General features: G+C 46.2%; 1 protein-coding gene across 3 annotated transcripts in view; it reads right to left on the bottom strand.

The window, feature by feature from the left end:
- LOC142592798 (uncharacterized) overlaps window positions 1–7920 on the bottom strand; it is a 38646-nt gene extending 30726 nt beyond the window's left edge. For all 3 annotated transcript variants that reach the window (XR_012830813.1, XM_075704473.1, XM_075704471.1), the window contains exons 1-2: window positions 7663–7920; window positions 2178–2276 (exon numbers count right to left, since the gene is read on the bottom strand). Coding sequence is in view for 2 of the 3 variants with exons in the window: in XM_075704473.1 (XP_075560588.1) it covers window positions 2178–2268 (91 nt within the window). In the remaining variant the exon portion in view is untranslated. The remainder of the gene's footprint in view (window positions 1–2177; window positions 2277–7662) is intronic.
- Between the last annotated feature and the right edge of the window lie 4389 nt (window positions 7921–12309).

Genomic DNA, 12309 nt, shown 5'->3' with positions numbered 1-12309 from the left:
TTACAGGAGGTATTCAGAGGCCTGGAGTGGGAAGAATTGGGGATAAAAGTTGATGGAGAATACCTTAGCAACTTGCGATTCGCTGATGATATTGCCTTGCTTAGTAACTCACGAGACCAATTGCAATGCATGCTCACTGACCTGGAGAGGCAAAGCAGAAGGGTGGGTCTGAAAATTAATTTGCAGAAAACTAAAGTATTGTTTAACAGTCTCGGAAGAGAACAGCAATTTACGATAGGTAGCGAAGCACTGGAAGTGGTAAGGGAATACATCTACTTAGGGCAGGTAGTGACCACGGATCCGGATCATGAGACTGAAATAACCAGAAGAAGAAGAATGGGCTGGAGTGCGTTTGGCAGGCATTCTCCAATCATGAACAGCAGGTTACCACTATCCCTCAAAAGGAAAGTGTATAACAGCTGTGTGTTACCAGTAGTCACATATGGGGCAGAAACCTGGAGGCTTACGAAAAGGGTTCTGCTGAAATTGAGGACGACGCAACGAGCTATGGAAAGAAGAATGATGGGTGTAACGTTAAGGGATAAGAAAAGATCAGATTGGGTGAGGCAACAAACGCGGGTAAACGACATCTTAGTTGAAATCAAGAAAAAGAAATGGGCATGGGCAGGACATGTAATGAGGAGGGAAGATAACCGATGGTCATTAAGGGTTACGGACTGGATTCCAAGGGAAGGGAAGCGTAGCAGGGGGCGGCAGAAAGTTAGGTGGGCGGATGAAATTAAGACGTTTGCAGGGACAACATGGCCACAATTAGTACATGACCGGGGTAGTTGGAGAAGTATGGGAGAGGCCTTTGCCCTGCAGTGGGCGTAACTAGGCTGATGATGATGATGATCATGATGACACATTCATCCAAAGACATATTACGTACTCTGTCACGTCATAGGAAAATACCCATCCGTCTCGCATACTTCCACTCCAACGCCTTCAGAGCCGTACAGCAGCGCATATTTGTTACTTCAACAACATGGTGTATTATTAGTGTGCGATTTGTTCAAACATCAATTGGGAATTATTGTTTTCAAGTCTATAAACGGTACCATAGCAGCTCACGCGTTGCAAGAATCCTATTGTTCCAATCAACCCGACTAGGTTTCCCCAAACAACAATTTTTCTACCACATCCGCAATATGTCGAATGTACAGCTACTTTTGCGGCTGTTCTGCTTCGGAATACCACAGAATTAAGTACGCACAAATTTTTCGTTTTAAGAGCGTTTAAGAAAGCGCTTGTTTATTTTATTCTTCACTTTAAAACATTGTGTAAGCAATCTGCATTGCTGTATTGCTGCCGTTTCAATAAATTGTTTAATGCTTTGTATTACTCACTGCATTTATCTTCTTCTGGTGTATATTATGGATGTATATTTGCTGTGTTTCGATTGTTACAACTAATTACGTAGTGCTATATTATGGCCATACTTTTTATACTCACTTAATTTCTAACCGGAGGTCCCCTTTCAGCCATCTGCTGTGGGACCTCCTCCTGGATATTTACCCTAAGGCGTGCATTTGATTTCAAAAAAACATCTCTATCTCTCTCTCTATAAAAATTCGTTCGTTGCAGAGCGGCACACAGCTGCTGCCGCACACCCAGTAACCAAAATTTACATCAGAGCTTTTTATTGAAGACCAGCACAGACCTAGTGGCATATGCCCAGCGGTGCAGCTCGGCGTCAAATGTATATTTTTTTTTAACAGTGGTACGTACGTAGTCCCACATCCACTGTCACCCATATCGGTATGAAAGCGATCCCATTAAAGAGCGACACATATATATACATTGCTACATATTCAGTTACCTAACTTGTTCCAACGGTTGGTTTCAAACTCTGTTCGCCAAGCAGAGCGTACCCTTCATTTTTCGAAAGCCTTAACTTTGTGGCACAATTAAATCTGAAAAGATCGCGAGCAAATGCTCGAGCTACATCGCATAACGTGTGTAAATAGGCACTAAGAAATACGTAGTTACTGCCTGAAAAGTTCTAAAATGAACCAAACTGTTGCACATTTATGAAGATCATTCCTCGCCTGACGTATGTCAACTTCAACTTTGATTTCAGTGCAACCAGGGATTTTATACGACGTCGGAAACAAATAAATTCCACTTTTATTCTTGCTAAAACAGACAACGTTTAAATACAAAGTGATGCTCACCTGTAAGCGATGCCAAGATTATACAGGACAATTTCATAATTCCATGGAAGAAACCTTGACGCATTAATAAAGGGGGCGTTTGAGAAGGCATGTAAATTGCTGAAAACAAGGGAATGAAGAGAAGCCACAAGTTCAAGCCCGTTTGTCACTATATATCTCAGTTTCATTCTGCACTTACATTATGATAGGCCTTAGTGCGGTGAGTTCAGTAAAAATTGTATAGAATGCCCATTGGAATAAATATTTTTAATCAGAGTGATTGACTCGATTTTATTTACTTAATATGTCATATTATGTATTCAGATACTTATTTATTATGGTAGGTGGGCGTGCCTCAAGCAACATTTGTGACCATTGAAGTTTGTCCATATTGTCACGTTGTACTGACTCAAGAACACAGCACCAAAAAGTGCGTATTGCACAACTAATTCTTTAGTGGGCGAACCTGTGTCCAGAAAAGCAAGATACACGCAGCTGCAACCCGACTGTCCCGAATGCTGACTGTCTTAAGCGAAGCCAGCAAAAGCACTTGAAGTGGCGGGTGAATGTCCACAGGGCCCTCTTTTGCTTGTTTCGCGTTCTTTCTTTGATGCTTAGAAAAACGTCTTATGTAGCCCACATTTCGCAATGTAAAGATGGAAGGGTTATTTTTCATGAGGTCCTACAATTTTCCGACAGACCATTTGACTCATTCTTATATTTGAGAAGTAGGTAATAGTACTAAATATATGTATGTACCCGAAATACAAAAATACAGGCTGTCGTGCTACAAGTGGTGGCACACAACATTGCCTTGGCTCAGTCCAGCTAGCCGGTCATCACACTTGGTTAAATTTTGGCGCGAGCTATGTTGAACATCTTGCACATGCACTCATCGTGGCATGTACAGGACGTTAAAGAAACCTTGCAAGTGTGACCATTTTTATACAGAGGGTCCTTTGTGTAGTTTGTGGGTCTTTACCGAAACCAATATTTTTTTAGGAATCCTTATCGACTTTAGCTCATAGTATTTGTTTCAGTAAAGTGCGAAAGCGTAGGCCAGTTGATGCAGTACAAGAAATATTATTGGGCAGTACCCATCACAGATATAACCAGCGTTCCTTTTATCGTCCTGTCTCTCCTGTGGATTGAGGAGTTTTATCGTTAATAGTGTCGGGAGCTCGGTTTAGCGGAGAAAAATAATACACAACTTGCGGTAAAGCGCCAAAAACACGCGGACAACCAAAGGGAACGAAGACACAGGGCTGTGTCTTCGTTAAGCGTGTGCTCGTGTCTATGTGTTGTCAAGAAGGAAGCATGCGCACCACGTCTCGAACAAGTACAACCCTTTATTGCCTCTACTTGGCCTCCTCACCACTCCGTATTGGTGATGATGATGATGTCGCTCTGTCCGGTGGCGCCATCTCTCGGCTTTGCAGTGGTTGTCTTCACAACACAGTCCTTACACGTCTCTCCCCGTAGAACGTGAACCCGTCGCGGGCATGTCCAGTCGGGGTTCATAATAGGCTGTGAGCTGGTCAGCATGAGCTATCCCGCGACGGCACCCTGCCGTTGGGTCTGTCAGGATGAAGGCATTAGCACCGACATTGTTCGTGATCCTATAAGGACCTCAACGTTTTGCTGCGAGCTTCGACGAGACACCTGTTGCTGCATTACTTAAGGTATGGCTGGCCAGGAGAACAAGGTCGCCTGGTTTCAGGGTAACTGGCTGCCTGTGATGGTTGTAATATGCCTTTTGTTTCACCTGAGAGGCAGTTTGATGCCTGTGAATAAATTCAAAGGCCTGGGCAAGGCACCCGCGAACTTTTTCGGAAAAGGTATGGTAAGCCGCTGCAGGCGGTTCAACGTTGTCCTTGCTGCCAGGCGGTTCCCATGGGGTGCGCAGCTCTCGACCGTAACACAGGAAGACAGGCTTGTAGCCTGTCAGAACACTATCCGGTGCGGAGACCAAAGGCGATTTCGGGGATGTGAGTCCCACTCCCTGTGGTTTGTTCAGTAGGTCCGGAGGCATTCCTTAACTGTAACGTTATGGCGTTATACCATTTGTCCAGCGTGGCGGTGAGGTACGGTATGAGGCTCTTTTATGCTCCATTGCTTCAAGAGGCCCTCCCAAAGCGTACTGACAAATGGGCGCCGGTTGTCGCTGGAAATCGCTACTGGTACTCCCTCTAGACAGATGACTTGCCGCATACAGTCAATAATGTTTTGGCTGGTAGCGGTACTTAGAGGCAACAATTCAATGAACTTTGTGAACTTGTCAACCACCACCAGCATGTACTGGTTTCGCCGTGGTGTGAGTGGTAATGGTCCAATGACATCTACACTAAGTTCCTCCATCGGTGCAGTGGCCCACTGGCTGCTCACAAGGCCCGTTGGCTTTTCGCGATTTGCCTTGGAGCGCTGGCAGACTTTGCAGAATTTGACATATTTAGATACATCTGCTCGCATACCCAGCCATAGGAAACGAGAAGAACCACGCTGCAATGTCTTGAAAAACCCACATGTGCACTGATTGGGTGGTCATGCGCGATTTTGAGCACCGGAGTCCGCAAGCGCTCTGGTAGCGAAGGCACCTTTTGATTCCCTCCGTGCTGAGCGAGCAACCCAGTAGACTCCAGTTCTGTCGAAGCAGCCAGGTCCTTATTTAGGCTTGATTGTGGGTCGTTCTCTGGGAGCGTTGTACCTTGCATGACACTTTTCAGCTTGGCGAACAGTGGATCACGACTTTGCTCCTCAATCAGGCACTCTATATTGTTGAGAACAGTCACTTCGTCTGTCGTAGACAAGGGACAACCGTGTCGAGCGCAATGTGTTGCTCAGACTCTTGAACGGTAATCGGGAACAGGGTTTCGGGTAGAGTCTGGCTTGGGTTGTCTGGACAGTTCAAGGGGGCTCTGCTAAGGGCATCTGCTGGAATGTTGGCAAGTCCCCTTCTGTGTTCAATCGTGCAGTTATAACCTTGCAGCCTAAGGACCCAGCGCTTTACTCTTGGTGAGGCTTGATTTGTCTGCAACATAAATGAGAGAGAAGAATGGTCACAAACGATTTCGATTTCCGTGAATACGAGGTAAGGCCTGAATTTATCGTATGCCCAGACCATTATCTGGCACTTCCTTTCCTGAACAGTGTACTGTTTTTCTGCCTCGGTGAGGACCCTGCTTATAAACGACACGGGTCTGAGTTCCTGAGGGCTTGCCTGGAGTAGCACAGCAGCTATTCCGATACCACTGGCATTTGTTTCCACCACAAAGGGCTGGTTGAGGTCAAGGACGTTCACCATGACATCATTGACCAGGCGCTGCTTCAGACTCCGGAATGCGCACTCTTATTGGTTGGTCCACTTCCAGGGTGCATCTTTCTTGAAAAAACTGGTGAGGTGGTGGGCTGTGAGAGAAAATCGAGGTTTAAAGCTTCGATGATACCCCGCCAGGCCAAGGAAAGCTTGCAGTTGTTTGACTGTTGGTGGTCTAGGTAGTGCACCACAGCAAGCACTTTGCCTTCGTCAGGTCGACACTGCCCAGGTGAAATTATGTCCAAGGAACCTGAGCGAATGGGGGCATACTTGGATCTTGTCTGGGTTAATGGTGAGGCCTGCGGCTCTGATGCGCTCGAGTACACATCGGGTGTGTTCCACGGGGTTGTCCAGAGTGCATGAATACACCAGGACATCGCTGAGGAGGAATGGCATTGCAAATGTATGACTTATACCATCCAAAACTCTGTCCATCAATCTTTGGAAGGTTGCTGGCCCACTTGCCGCTCCGAAGGGCATCCTAGTGAATTCGAAGGTGCCCTGGTGGCAGATAAATGGGGTTTTGGGAATATCCTGTTCACACATTCGCATTTGTAAAAAGCCTTGTGAAAGATCAAACTTCAGAACCATTGTGCCTGACCCAGCTGTGCTAAGAGCCAGTCAGTCCTGCCCATAGGGTGAACAGGCACCCTTGTTCGGCTATTCAGTGGCCGATAATAAACGCTGAGGTGGAAGCCACCAGACTTTTTGCGACCAAAACAGGAGCACTCGTTTATTGACTGGTAATCAGGCGCATAAACTCTGGCTCTAGGAGGTCACGGATACAGTTATACATAATGGCCTGTGTTCAGCATTGTCAGGGCGAAGCTTGCAACGTACAGGTAGGCTCTCCCCCAGTATCAATTCTCCCCACTATCAAGTGCGTTGTTCAGCAAATGTGCGCCCTAGGGTAGTTGTAACAATGGGGCTCAAAGTTTCAAGCACCTGCGCGAGACGTGGATCTACATTCAGCTGAGCCGCAAAGCTAGCAGAGTCATTGGACGTTGGGACGTCAGAGCTGACCATAGGCTCAGGTTGCTCGGCGAAGATTGCTTGCTGGTCATATGATTCTTCGCTGTCTAGCTCCCCCTTAATCTGCTACTCTCCTTTGACGAACGGTTCCATGCACTGCGGTTCAGTCCCAATTGTCCAACCTCCCAGTGCAATATGGAGTGATATTCCAGTCACCGTCAGGAAATCCCTCCCGACTACAATGTCTTTACCGAGGTCAGGAACACACAGGAACCACTGGAGGCGGGAGCCTGCCGCGCATTGGATCTTGCATCGGAGCAAGGGAGTAGATTGAGACAAGCCTGTGGCTAGGTGGAGCGCGCGTACCTCTCTTTTGTGAGTGGCTCCTGTGGCTTCAGCGGCCGCCGTCGCTTGTTGTCCCAGGAGGCTGACTCTGGACCCCGTGTCCACGAGCACCTGGAATATCGTCGCTTCAATGCGGATGTCGAGAAGTGGTTCCTTTCTGGCAGCAATGGCCGCAAACTGGAGCGCGCTGTCGTAGATGCCCGCCTGCGTCGCATCTACCAATACATGTTTCCCTAGTACTGATTCTCTGGGCATTCGGGCGGCATGTGCCCCAATTGATGGCACGGAAAACACCTGGGCGGCGCATTTTGCTTACCCATGGCGCATTGGCGGGCAACATGGCCGATCCCTCTACAGCACTGGCAGCGGATTTGTCGCGTGTTGGGCCGCTGCCAACGAGCGGCTGGTTGCGAGGTGTGAGCGATCGGCTGCGTCAGCGTAGGGACGGTGAGGGCCGCATGACTTTGATCACGAAGATAGGACGGTTGGACCACTGCTGGGTGTAGTGGCCAGTGGTATGCCCGGAGACATTGTGACTGACGTAGTGGTGCCCACGATGGCAGCCGCCGAGATGGGCCGCCGTCCGAGAGCGTTAGCGACTGCCCTCTGGGGTTGGAAGGCCAAATCCCTTGCGACCTGATATGTTGGTGGTGGCGGTGGTTTGTACTGCCGTCGCTGCCACGCTCTTTCTGTCAAAACATCCGCCTCCGTCGCGAGCTCCCTCAATGTGCAAGTGTACTGCGAACACCACTTGTAACTGCCTAACCACCCTACTACTGTCACACAGCCTGGTCCTATTTTTGAGCCTGATTTACCTACACGTGGATTCCACGTTACGTCGAATTGTAAAGAAGTAGAGAACGAGCCTTCTCTTACCTCGGCTAAGGCACAAACTAATTGCGAAAGATATTTCTTCCTCTTTTCAATGACCGAAGCTTGTCATCCATCCTCTATAATAGAGACAAACTAGTACTTGTATGTAAGCAAACCAACAATATTGCTACGGGGTAGTATTCCCAATGACGAAGAGCCGAGTAGGAAGAAGACGAAGACGACGATTGGAAGCTAGCGCGGGCTGTTGCCTCTTGGTCAACTGCGGCGTATTGCCTTGTAAATATACTTGTAAATAGCTTGTCGTCGGCGTCTTCCTACGTAACAATATATAGCCGCTTCCTTTCTCGAATAACTTGCCGATGTCCGGTTCCGCGACCTTTACCTATTAATTCACCGCTAAATGTCAACAATTGGCCTTCTACGAGCGTTCCCGGTAGTGCTTTTTTGAACTGAGCTGCCCTTACTGACTAGCATTTCAAGTACCGGGATCTAAATGATTCGTTCAGCGCATCAGATGGGCTGTTAGGGAATGTTTCAGGCCTCTCCATAGTTTCACTAACAGAGCACTTGTTGTAACGTATGTTGTAGGCGACACATGGCTCATGCATCCTCACTTCTTCGTGTTAAGCTATTCTGTAAGCGGCCCATGTTTTTATTGCAATAGCAGTTATATGGACACTGCAGGCTCATGTCTGCTGTTGACATCACCACCGGCACGGCGGTGATGTCAACGTATAGGCCAATGTCATCATATAAAGCCAAGGGTGGTATCGCAGCGTGACCTATGCTGCATGTACGAGGGAAAGCGTCTTCGTTCAGTCACGCTTGCGCATTTTGTCATTATTATTATACTTAGTAAGCGAATTGCATTAAGTTTTGTATGGGCGATAAAACTACTATCCTCACTTCGTGCAGCTGTCTACTAATTTTCTATCTCAATGGTGCTTTGCTTTTGGGCGTAATTGCGCACTTTTTCCATAAATCTGTATTTGTTCACGCCCATTTCTTCTTTCCAATATTAGTACAACTCTTCGAGCGCTTTTCCACGGGATCCAACCTACATTTAAGCTTCTTTGTTGCCCCCCAAATAGAGCAGTTTTCATCTCTGAGAATTCGCACAAGCACAAAATGAGACCAATTGGTTTTATACTACCACTGTGAAAAGGTACGCAACACGACAATGAAAAAAGACGGAACGCATACGCATAAGTCAGCACATTTGAGCTAGCTGTCTGTCTCTTTATACCTCTCGTATTCGCTGTTCATCATACTTCACCCAGAACACATGGAACTTGTATTGTTTTCTATTGATACGACAAATGTCCGTTGGTGGCACGCAGAGGTTGCGCAATGAGCTCAATGAGCTCAAAAGAAGGAATGCACACTAATAGTCTGCATTCCTTCTCATTATCCTTGGCACCTATGACCTCATGGCCAAGGTAAACGTATCATTTCGTTGCCACAGAAGCTTAACGATAAATCACAAGTTTCTTTCCTTGAAAGCGTGGCAAGGATGATTTTACTTTTCTGTGCTTTATTCTCTGAACTTATCTCTTCAATTATCCACACATGTCCTCAGCAATTTCTTGTTCGCAAAGTCCCATGACGCTCAAAAGAACGTTGTCATCCAATACTAGTGCGCTGCTGAATTATTCCGTCCTGTATTGCTTATACGTCACCTGAATTTGTGATGCTGGACATTTCTTGGGGGCATTAAGTAAAAAAATTCCAGCAATGCCCATCTTACCAAGAATGTGCACTGTAATGCGATTTGAAGTGATGCATTGGCACATCGTATTGCCACCACCGAGACGCGTTATGTGCAACGCCTGCATGCAGGCGAGTTGCTTTCACGCCCTTCTGAGTAAACGCACTGCACCATCTAGCGACACCGCTGTGAAGTCCTCACACGGTCTGTTTACGAATATAGGTTGAGAAAAAAATTTCTGAGCATAAATGACGCGGGTTTAATTCGGTGATGCAGCCAATAAATTTTTAATGATTGTTTTTTTTACGTTGAAGAGACACATATAGCAAGGGGCACATACGAAGAGGCTCAATTAGCTGACGTCAGAAGGATTCGTTGAGCAGTGGTACATAACCAGTGACTCAAGCTGGTCAAACGGTTGGTTCGAAATCTGCTCCCTCAGCCCAACAGAACTATGCGTTACCCATTCGACCATAGACTACCAGCAAAACAATTAGAAAGTTAGTCCTCTGAAAATGCGTGAAGTTCCCGAAGAATTGGAATCACATCATGAAGGAAATAGTTTTGCGTCTGAAATTGAATATTTTGCCTTTCACTATCAACAAAAAAAGGAGCCTGTGCATTCGGCCAGTAGCTGTCCTTTGTCATGAAATAAAGGTGAGAAGAAAAGTGATAGGCACACATATGGGGCTAAGTCGATATAACGTTATCTTGCCGAGAGAGGCGACACCGATTCGATTCCTAGCAGCGGGAATGATTATTTTGACTGTTTGCCTTTACCCATTTTGGTATTTCGTTAGGTGTACCTTTCAATCACTCCAGTATGGCCAATACCCCTCGTACCTACGCGCCACGTTTTGTGGTAACTGCAACAACAACGACTGTGCAGCGGGCATCCTGGAAACGCACTCATGCTTTGTTCTTTGGCGACGTATAAAGAAATTTCGAGTCACCATTAGTGGCTCAGCGACCTGTGCCGGCAATGCGACGTTACTCCTAGCGCAATGAGGCACAATGAGGTATCGAGCTCGTATATTTAAATTACTTTCCCATGGAATGTTCGATGGCGCATTAAGAAAATCAAGCAGATGCTCTTTATATTTGCTTAAAGGGTCGTGAGCCTTTATTTTGCTTTCTTCGGCATCATTCCTTTTGGTTAAATTTTGTAGCGATATTGAATAATAGTGTTAGCAGTAGACACACTCAATAAATTTTCTATGATGGTATGGTATTTGTCCACCACGCACCTTTAACGCAAATTGTCCATTATTTCTGGTGTGACCCGAAAACAAAAAATAAATTTGTTAATATAGAAGGGGCAGCTACAAATGGCTGTTCGCACGGATAGGTCCTTTCGATCATCTCAGTTATTAGCTGGATGTGACCGATGCATCACTAAATTTAGGAACCTTCATCAAAAAGTATAAATAGGGTAAACGCAATCCAGATGTGTAGTTCCACGAACGGCTTGATCCTTCCAATTATTCCCCCCAAACACCTCCTCACGGCACTCCTCCACAAAACAAAGTGTAACTGCAACATAAGCCATTATAAGTAATATTTGGCCGGAGGAGTGTGAAGGAGATATTGCGTTATTTCATCTACGTGGTATTCGTAGTCGGCTCCGAAATTGCAAATCGTGTTCTATTATAAAGAGAATCTCTTAGATAATTATTTTTAATTTTATAACGCAAGTAACCTGAATTGAAAATAGTCGTCCACATCTTGTTTTTCGTATATGTTGCTCAGTAGTACTTATTTACCGCGTCTGGTGGCAAGACTGTGGCTAGAACTGGAAGTAAAGATAAGAAAGGGTGTGTGCGATAGCGAAAGTAGACAGCAGGACGAAATGGCGAAGTATGTAGGAATAAACAGGCTGAGTGGTGGTTCTAAGATATCGCGGTTGAGAGGAATAACGTCCTAAAATGACACATTCGGTTACTAGAGACGCAGTAGGATATTCCTGAATAAGCTTAACCTCAGGCCCTATAGCATAGAACCATTCCAATATGTTTTTATTCCAATCTCCTGACGTAAAATTTGTAGCAAGCATCGCAAGCAACGCAAGCATCGGGCGGTGACCCACAGGGTGGCCTGAACAGACCAATGAAACGCTCTCCTCATTTATAAGCGGTCACTTTTGTTTGTTTTAAAAACGAATAATGTTGCCTACAGTTAGCGGCTTGTGTTATATAATTGGCTTACAAGAGGCGAGGAGCAGGCTCAAGTGGAGAGCGATTCGATGATGCCAAGCCAGTGCACTGAAAATCGATAACCGGATGAACAGGGTGGTGCCGGCGTCTGTGATTGGTCTGCTTTTCCTTTCATAGCTGGCGGTGGCTGGTCGAAAATGGCGGCGGCATGCAACTGAAAGTTAACGATGCCGCTAAAAGGGATCATCAGCAAAGAAGAGTTGGCAGAGCGAGGTCTTAAGCGTGTCCAAAGTGCTCAGAAACAGTACAGGGCCACTGAAAAAGATTTATTGTAGGCAAATAAACCCATGCTCTCTGACAGGTGAGAGTAGCCAGTGCCTGAGCGATCGGCGGCTGCCATCTTTCATTCCTTTCGGAACGGCGCTGCCTGCGGCTATTCAGAAAAAATTTGGTTTTGTTCGGCATGTTAATGCATCTTGAACGTGTACACGTTACTTTAACGCACTGAGTTTTCGCGGTTTTGTGACGTCGCGTTACAGGCAGGAGAAGTGGGTGCAGCCCGAAAACGTTTGACCAGAAGCGAGGGCAAATGGCGAAAAGGCTTCGAATAAAAAATGGGGCCCTATAACGTAAAACTATTCGAATATGTTTCTATTCCAATTTCCTGACGTCAAATTTCCGTAACCACCGACGCAAGCACCGGGCGGTCACCCGCAGGGTTGTCTGAACAGACCAATCAAACGCTTTCCTCGTTCATAGGAGGTCACTTTTGTTTCCTCAAAAAACGAATAACATTGCCTACACTGAACGGCTTGTCATATCTAATTG

The sequence above is a fragment of the Dermacentor variabilis genome, chromosome 9 (assembly GCF_050947875.1).
Source record: "Dermacentor variabilis isolate Ectoservices chromosome 9, ASM5094787v1, whole genome shotgun sequence".
In the NCBI taxonomy this organism is placed as follows: Eukaryota; Metazoa; Arthropoda; class Arachnida; order Ixodida; family Ixodidae; genus Dermacentor; species Dermacentor variabilis.
The sequence above is the reverse complement of the archived record's forward strand: the minus strand, read 5'-3'. Positions and strand labels throughout refer to the sequence as shown.